The sequence below is a fragment of the Larus michahellis genome, chromosome 4 (assembly GCF_964199755.1).
Source record: "Larus michahellis chromosome 4, bLarMic1.1, whole genome shotgun sequence".
NCBI lineage: Eukaryota > Metazoa > Chordata > Aves > Charadriiformes > Laridae > Larus > Larus michahellis.
Window position 1 is genome coordinate 64927445 of NC_133899.1, and position 19734 is coordinate 64947178.

Consider the following 19734-nt stretch of genomic DNA (forward strand, 5'->3'; position numbering starts at 1 on the left):
TTTTTAATGCTTTATTCATTGATTAAAAGAATATACATTTAACATAAACCATACAACATCAGTCATCAATTCAAACATTCAGCTGGTTTCCTTACATTTTCTGTCAGGAGTTTTTTTTTTTATCTGATCACATTTATAAGATAAAATCTCACCACATCTGGCATATACACACACTGTGCCAGTGGATTCACTCTACTGATGTACATATAAAATCCGCATGGTATGTGCTCACTGGAGACAAAACAGCGCACACCTGTCAAAAGGTCATTTTAATATAAGATGGTAAAACCATTTGTAAAACACATATAAACTTTTTCCATAAATAGAATCATATCTGGACATCTGTTGCATAAATTGTGTTTTCCAAAGCTTACAATATAGCAGCCAGGTCTCAGCACTGCTGGGCACCCACGTTGGCCACTTACTTTATTATTGCAGACTGTCCTTTAAACATTAAATGCACAACATTCGTACCACTTAAAACTGGGGTCAGGTGGAAGTCTCACAGAGACCACGTCTGTACCGCGGTTGCCCTGAAACAGTTAAATCGGCTTTTAAAGCCTCTCAGATATAACAAGATTTTAAAACATACTTCATGGAATGTTCTTCATGCATCATAGCAGCTCATACCTGTGATAGAACAAGCTTTGTATTTGTTTCCTTTCCTTCCTTTACATTCACTATTCACAGTGAAACAGGTGCATGTTTGTTAAGAGTTCTGAGGTTGCTGACTGAGCCACAGCACAGCTGTGTACCACAGGTCGAAATTCGACCTTATATATTACAATCTAGCAGTATCTGGCTGGCCAAAAGTTGGCCTGCCCCTGCCAGCATGTGGGCACTTCTTCGTTTTTAATCTATTCTTTGGCAGCTGACACAGGCGCTGACAGAGAAAATCCAGTGACTCGGTTGCTAGGGATTTCACGACTAATGTTTGTTTGCAGGTGTATACCTTTGTATGAAGTCTTTTACCTCATCGGAGTGCACATTGTTGGTTTGTTTTTCTTTTAAACTTTGGCCCAAAGCTAACTTTTAAGGAAGATGGCAGAACATGAGAATAAACGAGGAGGAATTGGCAAAGAATCCAAGAGACTACAGCTTATGGAGTGAATCTGTAAGTGCAGGCACCTGAAAAGCTAGTGCTTCACACCACTGCTTAACAGCTAAGAAGAGCCAAGAATGGTAGTTAAGTCACACTTCAGCATCTGCACGTGAAATAAAGCAAGCTGAGAGTCTTACAATGAACAGCCCTGGATAGACTTCTCTTCCTTTAAGCCTATTAAGTAGCATGCTACCAGATTAAGCACACAATGACAGCACAGAAATCCACTGGGCTATGGATATGGGTATTAAAAAGAGTTGGCTCCTGAGCACAGAACTCCGATATAATAGTAAAAAATCATTCAAAATGCAGTTACTCAATAAAAGTAAAGTTAGCCGGCAACCTCAGACAGCCTTCGGCTGTATCTCTGTAAGGTTTGGTAGACAAGTCCATTAACCGTGAAAACCCTAAACACTGCCACTTTCAGCTTCTAAACCAATACCCGACTACGTTCTTTGATCAAGAAGTAGAATACACATATATAATTCTATATAGCTAATACTGATTAAACACAGCACAAAAGGGGTTAATTCACGCTACTGAAAAAACATAATAGGACCCTACTTGCATATGTAACCACAGGAATTGTAAATAAGGAGCTAAATGCCTTCACTGAAGCTTTGCATCTCTCTGTAGAAGTGGCGGGTTGGCTCAGTGAAGACACTGAGCAGCTCTATGTCCATGACTGCGTGCCAAGGCCGACCCAATCCGAGAGACACTTGCTCAATGAGATTGTGTACTGGATCCACATCCTGATCAGCCAGTTCTCCTTGGTCGAAATCAATGCTTTCTTCTGTGACTTCCAGAACTTTCAGGTCAGAGCCACGAAGACGAGCAATTGCTATAAGATTATGAGCCCACACTGTGTAACCTAGGAGGGGAAAAAAAGAAAGTTTCTCTGTTATTTTGTTACAAGGCATTTTTTTTACCAAAGTTCTTAATACCAGACCATCTCAACATCCTTCCCAACCTATTTCGTCATCTTCCATCGGGCAGAATTCCCCCTACAGCTTTTTTTTTTGTTGTTGCTGCAAGTCATACAGCTCCATTTTATATTGTGATTAAGGAAGTATCAAAAATATTTCAGGTCATTTTACCAAGCTCTTCTGGATCTAATTTTTTCACCATTTGTAGAATTTTTTACTCCAAGTTATATCTACAATTTCATACCTCCTATGATCTACTTTGTAATATGAATAAATAGAATGAAAAAGAGTGAGTAATCTACAATTTTAAGTGAATGTATAAAAGGACTGTTTTAAAACTGTGTTTGTGCTAGAAAAAAACTGGTTTGCTTTTGTTGCATTAGAGGTAGGGGGGAAAAAAAAATGCAAAACAAAGAAAACAAACAAAAAACCCAATGCGCACAAACTAGAAACCTCTCCAGCAAAGAGGTCACACCAGTAAAAAAAACCTACATAAATAAAAAAATTAAAAATCTACATACATCTTGTTATTCTAGCTGAGATTAAACATAATTACAAAGCTTCCCTCCCTTCCCATTAGCGTATATCGGCATCCCTTTTTAAAAACACCTACTCCCCAGTTACCTGTACCCAGCTTTCTGTACCCTGGCTAAGGCAAATGCTGAGCTCCTCCTGATTCAGATGCAAACCACAGATGATCTGGGGACTTCCCTCTTTGGGAGCTGTGCCAAGTCAGGCTTCCCATTGCAAAAGGGAAGGCTTATTTCTGCCTTCATCATCACTCTCGCAGGTGCTAAGCCTCTTGGTGAGATGCCCACTTAGATTCTGAGTAAAGCTGCAGTCTGCACAGTATTTAAACTGGGAAAGTTAATCTGCTGAGAAATAAAAACTAACCGTGGTTTGGTCTTCCACAACGCAGTTAACATGTTCTACACCATAATGTATCCAAATAAGACAGCTAGTTAAAGAATGAAGAAAACTGATGTCAAAGTAATAAAGTAAGGAGAATTTTTCATTCTGTTTTCTTTTACTTTTTCCTGTTGTTTGTCTCTAAGGTTTCCTGTAAATATGTTGCTCGGGCAGGTTTTTAACAAAGGAGCCTGCACACACACGTATGGCTCATTTCTGGTATATTAACCATTAGGAATGCATTAGGAATTCCCACCATTTTCATCTGCTGATACTTCACCTCCAGCACAACTGTCCATAGAAGATGAAGCTGCCAATAAGGCCGCAGGACATTAAACACAATGGAAAATTCCACCTGTACAATGACACTCCCTTATCAGGATTTGAAGGAGCTCACAATACCTTCCAGTTACCTTGATCGTAAAGGAACTTACTAAAGAAAACCTTTCCAGAAAGTGCAAGAATAAAGGGAATAACAGCTGCAGTTAAGTCCCCTGTACCACCTTTGTGGTGCAGGTATGTGGCTTTTGCTACAACTTTTCAGAGTCCGATCCTCTATGCTCTGGAACAACCATCTTATTCTCAACTTAATCTCATTTTAAATCAACTCTCCTTTCAGAAGTTTTGCCTGAAGTTTCTCAGTAACCTTCCAGCAGCCAAAAAGCCTCTGCCCAGCTGAAGTATTCAGAGGTAAGAGCAAACGATCACTGCACCACAAGTACCACTGAACAACAAATTCACCACGGGCTGCACCATTATTTGTTTTTCCTTGCTTGTAAAACATTTCAACTTTAGTTTTGCTCATGAACAGAATAAAACTGAGAATCTCATAGGTAACACAATGTTTACAACACAAAGTATTGAAAATCCACATGAAGTGTCCTTCTCTCAAGGAGGAGGAGAGGGAAAAAAAAAGGCTTCAGTCCCAGTAGACAGGCTGTGCTTTTTATTCAGTGACAGATCACACTACACTGTCCATCCTGCTGTCCCCCTGCCATCCCAAATGACCACACACTCTTCACACCCTTCCTTCATTTTGCAAGAATGCATCTAATATCCTTCAATCAGCTTTCTTCTGCTCCTCAAGATGCCACCTTGGTGGAAAGATGGTATGACTTCCCACAGAAGACAGAAAAGAATCTTGAGGCACCCAAGGAAAAGAGTGTCCTCAGGGTACGTTTTTCCCCTCTCCTCTTTTGGTCAGTGACAAGTGGCAACCAAAATGATATGTAAATCAAAGTCTTTTTCAGAGCAAACTAATAGCAAAAGAGGGACAACAAAACAAAAGAAAGAAAAAAACCCCCACACTTGAGAAGTATCGGAAACTGAAGAATAACCACTTCAGGAGAAGAAACCTGAGCAGTTACGTATAAAGTGAATTACGGCACCTTGAACAAAACCACCAGTTTTTCCTGAAGGAAGCTTGACAGTATCATGAAGAATATGACAAGTGGAGCCAGAAACTATTATCTGGTAAGCCTCAGAAAACACAAGCATGAGGCTAAGACGCTGTACTGAAGCATCACAGCGTTCTAGATCTTTCTTCCTAGTCATGTTCTTCTCACAGTTGCTACTCTAGAAGAAAGATGCTTATGCTATAGCACCACAGAGGTCACAGCTTAAAAAAAAAAAAAAAGATCAGGAGGCATTTACAAGCAACTTCACTAGCTTCTGCTGCAAGGAGAGGAAAGAACCTGAATCCCAACATCAGAGCAAGGGTGCTACCTGGCCATTCTCTCCCCCAGGTACACACAGCATCTCTCGGAAGAAAGGTGATGGAGCAACAACCATTTGCTAGACAGAACTGTAGAAGGCGTTTGCTCTCCCAATGCTCTGCACAGACTAATCCCTTCTACTGAATAGACATGCACCGATGTTAAAAGATGCTCACGCTAGCTTATGTTTGGATATTTCACCATCTTTTTAAGTTTAGATAATATATTAGAGGACTTCCCTGTAGTAGAGGACAACTTAAGGTAAAACGTAATTATGTTATTTTTTTAAATTTTTTTTTAAAGGCCCTCAAATTTGTATCCAAATGTTAAAAGAAACTGCTAAAATCCACACTTAGAGTGGTAAGGTCATGTGCCAGTATCCAAAATCTGTCAGACCCGGAAACTATAAAAGAGAGATAGCTGACCTGATTTCCCCTCCCCCTATGATTTTTTAGTAGAAGAGAGTGGAAAAACTTTTTCTAGCAAATACAGCAGGACCTTCTGACTTCAGCCAATGGAAATATGAATATACAACCTTCACTGCTGAAGGTCTCTCCTGTTTGTGCTGAATGACTGGAGATTTACTCCCCCAAGCAGTCTGAGGAAACGGCATTCTTATGCAACACAATAGGAGTCATCGTTTAACTCCTTCATGCATCTGCAAACTTGGTCTTAGTAAGCTGATTCCAGCATGAACAAAAAGAACTATTCTGCATTATTTCAATTTCAGGTGCCTTAAAATTTGCCAAACAACTGTAACTTCTAGCAAGCACTGTGCTGATGACAGAGCTGAATAAAAATGCATGCTTTTTTTTTTTTTCTTTGCAGTTATATCACAAATAAATACATGGGATAAACTTAGCTCTGGTGAAATTACTGCACACAGCGAGGCCACCTCCTCCACACTGTATTGTTCAGCCTTCACCTGCTGGCAAAGTCTTACCAAACTGGTAAGAGACTTCCTCCCCTCAGCCCTGGGGCACTTAATCCATGTTATTTACAAACAGGAAGCACAATCATCTAATCTTGCCAGCATATGAGCTCACACAGAAAATGCTTTCAGCGTTCATATTCACATAACCAGCCACTTGGTGGAACTTGCACAGTGCAGACCACTTTCAGGATAAGCCTCCTGGAATGCTCAATTCCTGGTTATCCTCATTTCTGTGAGCAATCTAATTAAATCCTATGTGACTTCTCGACAGAAGTTACTAAGCTACAAGTATGTTTAGAACTCATACACAATAAACACCTTCATATTTTCAAACACAAAAATACCAGTATAAGGTCTAATGCCACGTATAGCAACCGTGCAGCAGAACATCACTCTACTGAAACACATTATGATTAGAAAGGCTGAAGAGCTGCAAGTATTTCAGAGTCATATACGACGCCCGTGCAAGGTATTACCTACCGTGAACAGCTAGGAGAGACAGTCTTGTGCACCTCCAGGCTAATAAGACAAGTGGATCTTCATTGCGGTTGTCGCTAAGATCTGGGAAGCCAGACATATCTATCACATCATTCATTAGTATAAAATGAGTGAGGAACTTGTCGTACTGCCTGGATATGAGGTCAACAACAGCCCCTGAAACACAAGTGATGTAGCTGTCAAAGTGGATCCTCTCTAGGGGGATACTGGGCTTAAGAATCCTTAACATATCATCACTCTTGACATCAAAAGCCATTATATAGACCCGAAGATTAGTGCTGTTGCGAGTCAGCGCCTTCCAATTCTCATCTTCTGGCATGCTGTCCAATGACTTGTGCATTATGGAAACACTGTGGACCAGGAGAGACAGTCGATGCAAAGGCACATGGTTGCTGTCAGCCAGGACTCTTGCCATTTCAGCTGTAAAATCACAGAAATCCAAAGCGAGCGAACGCAGATTCACAAAGCGCTCCAATTCAACCGCAGTGATAAGAGTGGTATTACCAGGGATGTGGTTGTCCAATAAGCTCAGATGTTCCATGGTGTTGGCTATGGGGTTTGATAAGGAGGACAATGATGTGGGAGTTACTATTTGCAGCATAAACCCACAAGACAGCCATTTCAATTGCCTGCTATTGCCTAATATCTCTTCAAACAGCTGTTGTATTCTGCAAGAAAACAAAACAGACAATGATCCTATTAAACATGGTTTAGTCTTACAATTGCATAGCATTCTATTTTTTTACTCAAGAATGATTATTCTTCTTTTCATTTATGGCCTTAATTCTGCAGGAAGGTGCTATTATTATGGTTCTTGCAAACTACAAATGTTAGAACCTGACTCTGCAGTCCTCCCACCGCAATTTAACCTTCACTGCACTTAAAAGGTTAAAACTGTAAACTATCTTGAGAAAAACTAAATACTGTCTTTCAAAAAACAGTGGCACACTATGAACCTTCATTTCAAGTATTTCTCAGCACGCATTTAACACCCTCCCACATACATTTTAAGGTTATGCAAATAAGAAAACCTGTAATGCTTTTAAAACACAGTTCTTGTTTTTAAAAACAGCATTTCACATTTGCTAACCTCTCCAGAACTGCGAATTCAATACGGAGGGAAAAAAAAAAAAAAGTAATTTTCAATGAAAGGTTGCAGAAACTTGGCTTTGAGCATAAAGTTAGAATGATCTGAAACTACTTGCTTGACTTTGCTTATTAAAGGGTAAAGAACAAACATACAAGATGACCCTTTAAATAATTCTGAATGTACAGCTAGCTGGATTTTCAAGCGTCAACAAGTTCAGGTTTTATCGAAACAACTTGGACTTGGTAACATTTCAATCTCAGACCATCACTGCCACAATCCTCATGCCGTTTATTGTGCTGTGTTATCATTATGCACTTATTCTGATGCATACCACCTCTCCTACCCTTTTATTTTTCTAATGAAGGGATATTCTTTAGGTTAGATATTTAATTCAGGAAGGCAACAAAATACATTAAGATAAGATTTTGAATACTAAATTCAAATAGTACAGTCAAACTCTACAAACTTTCTCCAAATAAGTATTTTTCCAGTCTTCATCCCAGAGCTGCTAAGGCCAAGAAGAGTCCTCTTGCCCAAATGACATGTGTTCTTTGAGCATATATGTTCTAGGACACGTGTGTAGATGAGAGTTTGATTTCAAACACTGGTCAGCCAGAAAGAAAGATCAGCATTTAATGGAAGCAGTTGAGCCAGGCTATGACAGTTCCATGAAACACTAAGAAATAAGATATAAACACCTCCAGAACAAGATTAGCAGAAATCTTTTTGCCTCAAAATCAGGTGATGTTTTGCACGGAATACTTCTTCCTTTATTGTTATGAATATCTGTATACTTTATACATCTAAGCAAAACAAGGTTACAAAGTTGTTATTCTCATCCATGTATCTTCAATCAAGATAACGTCCAGACAAAATTAAAGGCTTATTTAGCCCAGTATTCTGACTGACAGCAGAGAAACACCAACATCTTGCAAATTGCAACAGAACAAGGAAAGTACGTAGGGATATTTCTCAAATATCTCCTCAGTTTCCAAAAATTTTTAACTCGGACCTCCTGAGACAGAAGTGGCTTTCTGTATTTCGTAACCCTCAGGGACCTCACTTTACAAATGTATCCAGGTTCCTCTTTGAGCCAAGTAAGCTTTTAGCAACTGTAACATCCAATAATGAAGAACTCTGCAGTGCAATTCCCACCTCTTCTTGCTTGCTCTGAACATCTCACCTACTACCTTTGATGTCCCATAATCTTCTGTTGTAAGAAAGTTAGAAGATCAATCCTCATTCATCCTCTCCCTCTGCAAATCCTTATTCATCCTCTCCCTTGCCTGCATGTGCTTTCTTCCTTCTCCTAAGGCCTCACTTGCAAGGCCTCACTTCTCTTTGCAAGCGGCAAAGTTGGTGTGGTTATTGTAGTTACCTATTATACACCTCAGAATAATTCCCAAGGTTTTGCTTAGTATAGTCACTAGTTTTAAAGATTTTGTTTCTTCCAGATCATCTGTGACTACTTTTTTTTTTTTTTAAACTGAGGATTGGCAACTGTGACACAAATGAAACACAGTTTTAAACACGTCAAGAGTCACAGATAGTGTAGTTTTGCTATTTTATTCTTAAATTCTTTTACAGTTCAGATGAGCCTTGTTTGATCACGGCAATGTCTGTTTCATAATTATTCCTGACAATGCTTAAATTGAAGTCAGATTCTCTGACAATCCCCCAAAGAAAGAGTTTCTACCACAGGAACCTCTCTAATTTCTTCCAATGAACAAAGACTCTTCCCTCCCCCCTCTTACCATTTGCATCTACGAAAGGTGCCACAATGGTTGCAGCAATGGTAGAATTTATTTTGTAATAATCCAAATAGTGCTTGTAATATTTTACAGAACAATTGAAAAGCCAACAAATCCACTCTGAGATGCTCAGTAGAATACTACCATCTATATACCTCCTTGCGCTAAAAATCTGTTTAAATTGCGCTTCTGATATGACTTAAATATCTAAGCTTAGAAGAGTATACTGTTCGAGTACTCACACAACTTAATGAAACTAAATATAATACAGAACTCTGCAGCTGTAGGGTGGGTTCTCTCCCCTGTGGGAATTGCACTAAATAACTTTTAAAAAGAGAAATACTGATTCAATGCTACTTATACATCAACTTTTTAGTGCAAGCAACAAAGTATGCATACAAGCATTTAGATTTGCGCTGATAAGTCTACCAACCCATAGGTCCTAAGAAAGCTTTACAGCCACCTTTCCCCAGTTCTTTGCCAGTTTAATAAAAAGACATCAAACATGTCAATAGAGAATATTTAATAGTGATCACTTTTGGATTGTTTTTACAATGGTTTTATGTAACACCAGACAGGAAGCACAATATAAGCTACCTGCCACTAGTTTCAACGTATTTCAAACAAATTTTTCAAACACCGCAACGAGGTTTTTCCCTCCCCCGCGAATTCTTACGCACATCCTATTTTTCATAAACGGACTGCATCTAACTGGAGTTTGCAAAAATAGTTTAACTGTGTTCTAGTAATTTAGACACATTAAGTGAATTCTTGGGAATTAACACCTACTTTATTACCATATTAACTTTTACTTCAACTGCCTAGCATGTAGTACAACACTTATCCTAACTTACACATGGTTATCTTCAAGCTTGCTTACACAGCTGAAGTTTAAGCGTGGTTTAGTAAGTATAACACAAAATACAAGCAGAGCTCAGCACATGCAAGAAAGCAACATAACCTAGTGCTGCCTCAACAAGTGTATTTAATCAGTCACGTTTGCTTCCTGTAAGCAGCAATTATGGGATGTTCACCATCAAGCTGAAACTTACAAATGATCATACTGGAGCAACCTATTTAAAAAATAAAAACCTGAAAATATAAGTACTTTCACAATTAATGCCCCAAACGGTGCTTTCAGCCAGAGGACAAAGCCTGACAAGACAGGCTGAGTTACTGTTTAAGCCCCAAAACCAGTCCTGACCAGTACTGAAGCACATCGATGGCCCTGGACAGGAAACAAACGTATTACTAAGGTCCATATGGAGCCCATTTGTTTAATTAAAGACTATCAATCAAAATGTTTTCTTTAATAACAGAGGCTAAACTGGTTCTTTTGGAAACCAAACTATCTGAACCACATGGATCAATCACAGCAAGCAGACTTCAGAAAGCCAAAATTTTAAACAACTACCCTTTGTTCAACTCAAGACAAATGTATTGTTTATGCTGAACTTCCCAACAGTAATGAACTAAGTTGTAAAGAGAATTTTAGAAAGCAACTAGGGACACATATGCTATACAGAAAAAGAACAAGCATTGTAAACCCATGCTGATCCCTGCAAAAGTACATTTTTGAAAACACGATCCGAAGCCTCCTCTCCCTCAGAACAACCCTTAGTCTTAACCTTGGGGAGCATCCTAACGGTTCTGTGCTAGCTGAGATTCCACCCACGGCCTGTTACACCCAGCTCAATGCTATGGACTTAAGGAAGTGTCACATTTTCTTCCCTGACTGCTTTAATTGCAGGAAGTTCCTGAAACGGCTAGTAAGATTACCACCATACCGGTTCTAGAAAATCCTCAACTACCAATAATGCTGTCTCCAAAGGTTGCTCAATATCTTTCAGTGTTAGTTATCAGTATCCATGTTTTGCAACTTAACTGATGCAAACACCAAGTGCAAAAGACAAGACTAAGAAGCCACAAAGTGCTAGTGCTGATGAACTTGAGAACACCAAATAAAACACTGCCAGCCTTCCCTAGAAGGACTAGCAGGTCCCAAATATATTGTTTTATTTTAGAAAAAAAAACAACCAAACAAAAAAACCCCCACACAACAAAAGCAAACAGACAAAAAAAGAGGTAGCATTTATTTGCTCATTCCAAAATGTGCAAAGGTCAATATTCACCTAAAAGACTAACTTCAAATAAGATAACGAATTTTGAATGGTTTATGGCTCTAAAACGTGCATACTTATTTTTGCTATTTGTTTGAAGAAGTGTTTAACCATGCACTCAGATGAGTAAACATCTGCTTAGGTGGCTCTCTTCAAGCCCCTTGGCAAAGATATGATTATATACTTATGTTTCACAACAAAGGATATGAAAAAAAGGAGCTTTTACTGAATCAGCCTTTTACCTGTACACAGCACTACAGTACGTATGTTAAATAGAATCCCAAATTGCTCTAAGTTCTGCGTTCTAAGCATAATGGAGGAGAAAGACACAGTATGTGACACACATCTGCATTTGCACTGTTTGGCAAATTTAATTCAGGACCAAACATTTAGTTCCTCGGTTGTGTTCACATACATACATTGATGTGATAATATACCTACACTAGTTTTAAAGCCACTCTGAAAAAATAATAGTGAAGATCTAGAGTGGCTGTACTTATTCCACTGCCAAGCCGCTGGGAGAAATACATTTAAACTGACACAAATTAAAATGATGGTATTCAGGCTTTATCTATATGGAAAGTTTTAGCAATACTGCTGAAATAGTTAACATAGCATCATTCCCTCTGTGGTAATTCATTACAGAAGTCAGTAGCTTTTTACACTGTATTTAATTTTTTTTCCAAAGAAGAGGAATTAGCTATTCTTATTATAAGCATTCAAGGAAGGTACCGTAATGTAATTATGGCAAGCTAAAACACACCTCTGGACTAAACAAACACATTGTGAGCTATGATCTCCCAAGAATTCTGCAAATACATAACCTAGTTTTGAGATGCAACTTTTAGTTATCTGTGTTTATGTTCTCTTTCAAGTTTACTTGCTAGATGTCCTCAATTCCTGTGAAATACAATAGATTACTTCCTTTTCTAATTTTTTCATGTACAGCAATAGTAGAGGTCCTGGTACCAACCCCCCATCCCTCCTCCCCTTTTGTTCCATTAACATAATATTGTTTCTAGAACACAATGAAAGAGGAAAGAAAGGATTCTCACCCTGCTGAGAAGGGGAAAAAAAAGCCACAGAAACAGACTACTTCATGTAAATATTAGGAACAGAAATCAACTCAATTTAAGAAGTTAGATCCTCATCCTATTAAAAACCTTAAAAATCCCTTAGTCATGTATTTCAGGCATGAAAATTTGTGTTCTGTAATCTGTTTTTATTATTTTAATGCATTTGATAATTTACAAACATAACTTACTGCTTAATCTTCTTGCCATCTGGGTCAACCTTGCCGAGGTATGTATTTGATATACTTCCATGTTGCTGCAGAATGCTTATATCCCCAAAGAGACTTAACTTCTGGAGGTTTCTATGAAAAGACAAAATAAAAAGGAATATGTACACAAAATTAAAACACTGTGAGGAATCATTCTGGATAAGACAAACACAGACAAGAAGAACATGTTATTACATGGAACATGTAGTCTGTTTTGGGAAACATCCTACTGTTCTGCAATACAGGCATATATAGAACTAGAAAAGATGAGACTGAAGTATAAAGGGGAAGAGGACTACACAAACTGCTGAATCCAGCTGTAAAAGCAAATGCCAGTTTTCAGTCACCACAGGAGTATTTTCAGCAGGCCAGTGCCATAAAGAAAACTTTTAGCAATGCTTTCAATGCACTTTTGAATCCTTGGAACATGTGTGTTAAGTGTCACAGATGAAAACATCAAATACCTATTCCTTTTAACATTTAATTCCCAAGTTGAGTTGAACGCAACTGCAAACAACCCTGTCTGAGCACTTACGTCCTGCATCTGGGCTACAAATGGGAGCCCAAACTTGCCTCAACAGAGGCAACACACACTCCAGACAGGAAAAGCGAAAGCTCCCCACACCCTAATCAGTGTCTCATTTCTGTGATATCAAAGTAGGGGAAGCTGTTCTAATACTTCCCATCAGCAACCAGAAGAGGAGAAGAGGACTAGTGGTCCACCACGACACATAATTTTAATTTTTAGAAGGGATACCTAAAAAGATGTAGAAAAACCACTTCCCAAGTTTATGCTGGACAAGACTCAGTGTGCTAGACAGACAGTTTTCCTTTCCTTAGTACAGTTTATTTCTCTGACTTGCATCTTTTCTATTCCTAAAAAGATCAATCAAGAGAGATGAAAGTGACTGCAGTTTTAAAGCAGCTGTGTGGCCTTTACTTTTAGGATTTATTTTTTTTTTAACTGACTAAGTTTCAGGTCAACATTTTTTTATTTATACATGCTGTAAATTATGATTTACTCCTGACGTTCAAAGACTAGTCTGCATTTTATAATTAAGATGGCAGAAACACCAGTTTCATCACAAATGGATACATGAGTTAAATTCATCTTAAACAGTAGATGACAATTAACCCGTAGCTGGCAATTAAGTGAGTTACATAAATCCTTATTTCTGCTGTCTTACAAATCACATACTAATATTTCCGATCAGCTTTAAGGAAAATGCAATACAATTACAGTGCTCAAAGCATAGGGAAGCTCTGGTGACAGTACAAGCTGATATTGTACCACGAGGAGGGGGAAAATTTAAAAAAAAAATCAAGTAGCCCAGTTTTCCATTTTTAAGGATGAATTACAGTCTGTAACTGGTATCTACCACAACTCATAATTTACCTGTTTTGAAGTTCCTATATTCAATAACCATACACTAGTTTCCTGAAGTCTATCCACTGTTGCACCTGCTACTTTTCTTCTACAGGTGAACAACAAGTTAATAGCAAGATCCATGAGCTTCATATTGAGTCAGACAAATACTGCAGCAAAATACCAAGATTTTACAAATGTTTCATAAATTCTAACAATTTAGTATTTAGGTTTTTAAATACAGGACTACTGTACTGACAATACATTGATATAAACTGAGCCCTAACCACATGCTCAATATTCTATAAGTCTGACTAAGGCAATGCCTGATCATACTGAAGAATAAGCTTGGCGGGGAAATCTGAAGACACTGGCACCACCACTGAGAGTATTTTGGGCTCTTCTTTCCTCAAAAGCTGTAAAAGTCTGGTACGACAGAGAAAGCAGCAGAAGCCTCCACCTGGTGTGAAAGGCAGTGCTCACAGCCAGTGCTATAATTAAGCTTTTATCTTCTGATCTCGGCGACTTAATTCTGAGAGCTAAGAGACAAAATGCAACCTTCAGAACAATTTTGAATCACCTTCATATTCACATCACACACAGGTCTTGTTTTGTGTTACTTATACCCCCAGTGAATGCTACTGTAGCCAGGTATTAATTCTAGAACCACTGAGCTACAGGACACATGAAACACCACTTACTAATATCCCACACATTTTTACTACATCTATTTGACTGACATTTCATGCGCTTCAGAGACACACAGAAAAGTTCTCCACCTCAAAACTTAAGCAATGAAAAGATCCAATTATTTTTCCATCCACAGCACAGCTACTACCATCAACAAATCTGATCACAGTTCAACACAATATTAGATTTTTGCTACAATTTGCAGTGTCATATAATCTCTATGCCATTCAGCTCACATCTCATCTTTATTTCAGAGAGTTAGTAAAGTGATTGCTATTTAAATAAATTATTTAGAAGTTAATTGTCATCGTCTGCTAAAAGTCATAATGGCATCTGAATCTAATGTACTACCCATACACACAGCTGGGGAAAAACATGTGTTTTGGGGGAGTTTCTAAACCATTTATTTTCCAATAGCCTAAAAAGCCTACCAAAACTAATAAGCTTCTTACTAGGCTCCATCTTCAGTTTTGGTCAGTCTTTTTGAACACCCAATGAAAAAAGAACAGAATGGTGCTGCTCACATTCAACGTGAACAAAGTGGTAAGGCACATGTTGTATTATTATTCCAGTTTTTGTCAGTTTCAGCTGCCTGCTCAAACCAATAGAAGAGAGTCATTAGAAAACCTCAAATACAGGTGCAGCCTACTGTTTTGAGCAATTCACCAATTTTTGGCAGTTCCAAGATAGATACCATACTTCATCAAGATACCACAGTTTTACTATAACCTGCATTTTTGTTTCCACAGCAAAGATCAAACAAGTCACACACTGCAGAGGAAGGGGGGCAGGGCGCAAATCACTACCTTGCTATCTTCCTTTATAAGCAGCCAGAGGAGAGACCGTACCTTGGGATTTCAGAGTTACATAAAAGAACATAGAATTTTCCTACTGAGTGATCAGCAGTTGCTTATTAGCTGTTGTATGCACTGGAATGACTCACAGAAAGTTTGTCGCCCTCCCACCTGCCTTCCACAACTTCGTTGTGAAAGATCAATTTGCGAAGGCGCAGATTAGGTTCTCTTAATAGCCACTAAGAAACAACTTGTCCCTCCTCATATTGCTACAGAACATCACTGCCCACCCTCCCCCCGCCTTTTTTTAATAGGAAGCAGAACAGCAACTGTTTAAATAACAATATACTTTGTTATTTTGCTTCATTTACTGTAGTAAGCGTTAATAGCTCATGGAAAAGTTGCAGATCACTGAACACTATTTTAGTACCTTTTAATTAAATGAATTAAAGATTTCTAGAGCTCATCATGGTCCCAGTGCTATTAAAGCAATATTCTGGGAGTAATATGCTGCCACCCACAAAATAAAACTTATGGCAACTTGAGCTCTACCTCAAATATGAGACAGTCATAGAACCTACCTTTTCGGATGATAACTGGCTGTCAGCAGTAACATTGTCAGAATATTATCAGTTAGTTTTAAACCAAGTTGCAGATAAGTAGTTATTTCCTTAATTCCATCAGTATTAGCAAAGGTCGCCCCGACATACTTTTCTAGAGACTTACCATGCAGATTGGCTTAGAAACTGGCAATTTTATGCTGCACAGAAAACATTTTTGTTAGCAAAAATACACATCATTCTCCTCTACCCAAGAGAGCATCCAGAAATAGCATTACTTTTAGTCACCACTTTTCTTAGGTCCTGTGGTATCATAAATCCTCTAGGAATTCTAGAGCCATCTTTTTTTTTTTCCCCTGAAAGAAGGGGTGTTGTTACTGTATCATTTAATAACAGATTTAAAAGCCTACAACAAGATTACACAGTTAAGAAACAGCATACCATTTCATAAAAGTAGATTTCTTCCTCCCCAGTTCCGAAGTATAAGATGGAAGTTCTTTGAACTTCTCTGCCAAAAAGCTATCATAAGGGCTGACAGGAGTTATGAAAGAACCATCCTGTTTTAAACTTAATTCCAAAAGGAATGCATTTACAGTGATTCAGCCACTGGAGAAGTCACACGCACTGCTGTTTCCATTATTTTGGAAATTACAATTGCTATCCCATGTACAATGATATACGGCAAACACAAGAAGGAATTATTAATTATCTTTGTTACAGATGAATAAACAGAAGCAGAGAAAAAGTGACTGGACGGTGGTCATTCATTAGACAAAACTAAGCATCAGGCAGGTGACAATGCCTCAGGTTTAGACATGCGGTCACAGTAAGAAATAAGCAGCAATTTGGCAAATGTTAATGCTCCTTCCTACCTCATTTCAATGTCAAAACTCTACTTAAAGAGCTCAAAACCAATGTTCTACAGGCAAACGAATCAGTTATCGGTAGTTACCTTACAAGAAAAAAAACCCAAACATCAAAATAAACTAAAACCCTTGTCTGTTCAAGGGAAAGAAGGATTCTGTTCACAAAGTAAATCAGAATAAAAGATCAAACATTTAATATAAATTTCCCCCCCTCAATTTTTTTAATGCTTACCAGAAAAAAAGCCTGCTGTAATAACCAGGTACACTGTCATCCCCAGTAACACGTTATTCATTTCAAAACAGAGGGCAGCATGAAAATTATTTGAAGACAGCAAGAGAGTATACCAATGCAAGATCCTATCAAAGCTGGTAACTTTTCACACCTCTGGCTTACCACCAAAATGATACTAATCTACCAGAGAACAGGTACTGGAGAAACAACTATTTCTACATAGTATTTTACTACAGTCCTGAGCCACAATGTGGATACAGAATCTGTAAAAAGAACTTTAGAAAGCAAGCATCCTTGTACAAGTTTCACACAAGGCCATGGAGAATTAATCTTTTTTAAAAGACAAAGTATACCAAAAGCCTTCTCACAAGGCATTCGATTTTGACAATTTTAGCGAGACAGTGGAAAAAAAAAAGCTTTTTTTTTTTCAATGAAACCCGCAGACAACATCTCCTGCAGATACTATTTATTTTAAAATTCCAAGTCCATGTGGTGATATTTGTCTCTGGTTACATAATCACCAACATAGCTTAAACATTTTTTTCTCTTGTGACATTAGCTGGATTTCCCAAAGATTCAACAATTAAGTGAAAGCTCCTGAAGGGCAAGAGAAGACCAATCAAGAGAGTCAATCATGATTTGTGCACCGAGGATTCACAGGGCAAGAAACTAATTAAGACAAAGGTGAGCTGGGACCACCATTTTCAGCAGTAAGGTTTGTAACTCTCGACCATCGCAGTTGTGCTACAGGAAGTACCTGCTGGGCACAACAGAGCAAAGGAACCGAAAGTGAGACTTCACACACCACATTTGCATTCATCTCAAACCAACGAGGAATTACATTTAGAGTTCTTTTGCTATAATCCAACATAAAGAAACAAGGAAGGCCTCAAACTACTCTCTAATCCCTCTGGAATCAAAGAGGGGCGGTGACCAGACCATGATTCAGTTGCAGACAGTTTTCCGAAGGCCATCAGCAAGGTTTAATTCATCCTAAGGATACCCTGAAATACTGGGAGCTTTTTTTTTTTCCTTGATAGATGAAGCTATACACACACAGAGGGGAAATAATATTAACCATTTCCTATCCTAAAATCTGCATGGCTTTCCAAACACATCATAACCTAACCATAACATCCTTGCTTTCCTGTCCTGGGTGCTGACTAGAGGCCATATATTAGGATAGCTGATTATTATCTTTTTTTTTTTTAAAAAAGATATTTATCTTGATCACACCCACGCACGGTGAAGGGAACACAAGCACTTTCATTTTAAAGAATTCCAACCTGAGGAAATTAAGCATCTAACCCGCCAAAGTTAAGTCCGTGAAAAAGCAGGATCTAAACACATCTTAAGTCCAAACCACGGGAAAATATTTCTATCGTTTAAATACATTTTGGTCGAGACAGTCCTACCTCTGAAGTGTTTTTTCAATTTAAAAAAAAAACAAAACATAAAAACTTTGTCCTAGACAAAACTGAGTCAAATCTCAGTTTAGCAGGTAACGTGAAAGCTCGGCTTTTTAACGGCAAAACCCCTCGTAGGTGGAAAGGCGAAAGTATTTTATTAGGGCAAATCTCTCCCTCCACAAAAACACCAGTGCTGTAATTTCACAAACCAACAACACCCCCACGTTAGTCTCTCATGAGGTTAATTATTTTGCAGTCACGCACAGGAGGTCCAAAGCCTGTTAGCAGCAACGCCGGCGTTTTAAAAGTGAGAAAGGTGCTTTGTTGGGCACCACATCCCAACTCCGGCTCCGACTCGCTCTACTGCAGCTCCATCCCCCCACAACCCTTCCTTCCAAAGGCGGGGAGGGGGGAGGCGAAGTTTTTACCACCAAATACAGACGAGGCTCTTTGCCTGTAGTTCTATTTTCCATTAAACGACGGAATATCACAAAAATTTAAGGTAGTTTGCAGCCGCTCGGCCTGCCCCCCCCCCCCTCCTCCTCCTCCTCCTCCCCCACCAGCGGCCCTTTCCCCGCCGCCTTCCCCTCAGCCTCCCGCCGGGCCGGGCGCGGCCCTCTCCCTCCCCACACCCCGGCCCGGGCCCGGCCCGGCGGCGGTACCTGTTGTTTCGGACGCTGCTCAGGACGCAGAGCACCAGCTCCAGGTAGGTCCTCAGCAAGTCGAGCCAGCGCGGGCAAAGCGGCGGCGGCGGCGCCTCCCCGTCTCCCGCCGCCGCCGCGGCCCCCACCTCGCCGCCCGCCGCCGCTCCAGACCCTCCGCCGCCGCTGGGGTAGTTGTCGGCGGCGAACTGTACGCGGAGCTCCCGGACGAACCAGCCGCACTTGCGCATGAGGAACTCGAGGCGCGGGCGCTCGGCCGGCGAGACTCGGAGGCTGAGGCGGAGGCGCGGCCAGAGGGCCGGGTAGAAGAGGCACTCCCGCCAGTGCGAGCAGGCGGCCGAAGCCCGCAACCGGTCGGGGCCCGCCAGGAAGGAGAAGATGTGAACCACCAGCTCGCTGGGCAGGGAGCCGGCGCCCACCGCCTCCCCGCACACCGACATGCCTGGCGCCGGCCCGAGCCCCGCTGCTGCGGCGGCCACAGGCGGCGGCGGCCCCGGCCTCGCCTCCGGCTCCTGCGACAAAAACAACAACATCAATGACAAGGCGGAGGGGGCGGGCGCCGGCCGGGACGCGGCTGCCGCCGGGACGCACCACCCGCGCCGCCGCCGGGGGGGGAGGGGGGACGGGACAGAGGGATGGAGGGGGGGGAGACGAGGAGGGGCGGAGCGGGCCCTACCACCGCCCAGCGCGGGGAGGGGGGAGAGAGAGGTGGGCCCGACCCCTCCGCCCGCGCGGCGCCGCGTGGGTCCTACCACCCAGCCCGGAGAAGGGGGAGGGGGGGGGACGGGGAGAGTGGCTGAACACTCTCTTCCTGCCGCGGTGGAGGCA

The 19734-nt window shown here is 40.4% G+C and overlaps 2 protein-coding genes across 3 annotated transcripts in view; one reads left to right on the top strand and one right to left on the bottom strand.

Annotated features, from left to right (window-relative positions):
* Positions 1-19734, bottom strand: part of FBXO33 (F-box protein 33) — a 20158-nt gene continuing 424 nt past the window's right edge. The window contains exons 2-5 of one of the 2 annotated variants that reach the window (XM_074585211.1): positions 18907-19418; positions 12310-12420; positions 6067-6752; positions 1-1973 (exon numbers count right to left, since the gene is read on the bottom strand). In XM_074585211.1, the coding sequence (XP_074441312.1) occupies positions 1702-1973; positions 6067-6752; positions 12310-12420; positions 18907-19346 (1509 nt within the window). In that variant the 5' untranslated portion in view covers positions 19347-19418 and the 3' untranslated portion in view covers positions 1-1701. Of the gene's footprint in view, positions 1974-6066; positions 6753-12309; positions 12421-18906; positions 19538-19734 lie in introns of those variants that run through there. The other variant, XM_074585210.1, reaches the window with a different exon arrangement.
* The window catches only part of ZNF410 (zinc finger protein 410), a 23825-nt gene continuing 22737 nt past the window's right edge, over positions 18647-19734 (top strand). The window contains exon 1 of the mRNA XM_074585216.1: positions 18647-18950. The gene's annotated coding sequence lies outside the window, so the exon portion shown is untranslated. The remainder of the gene's footprint in view (positions 18951-19734) is intronic.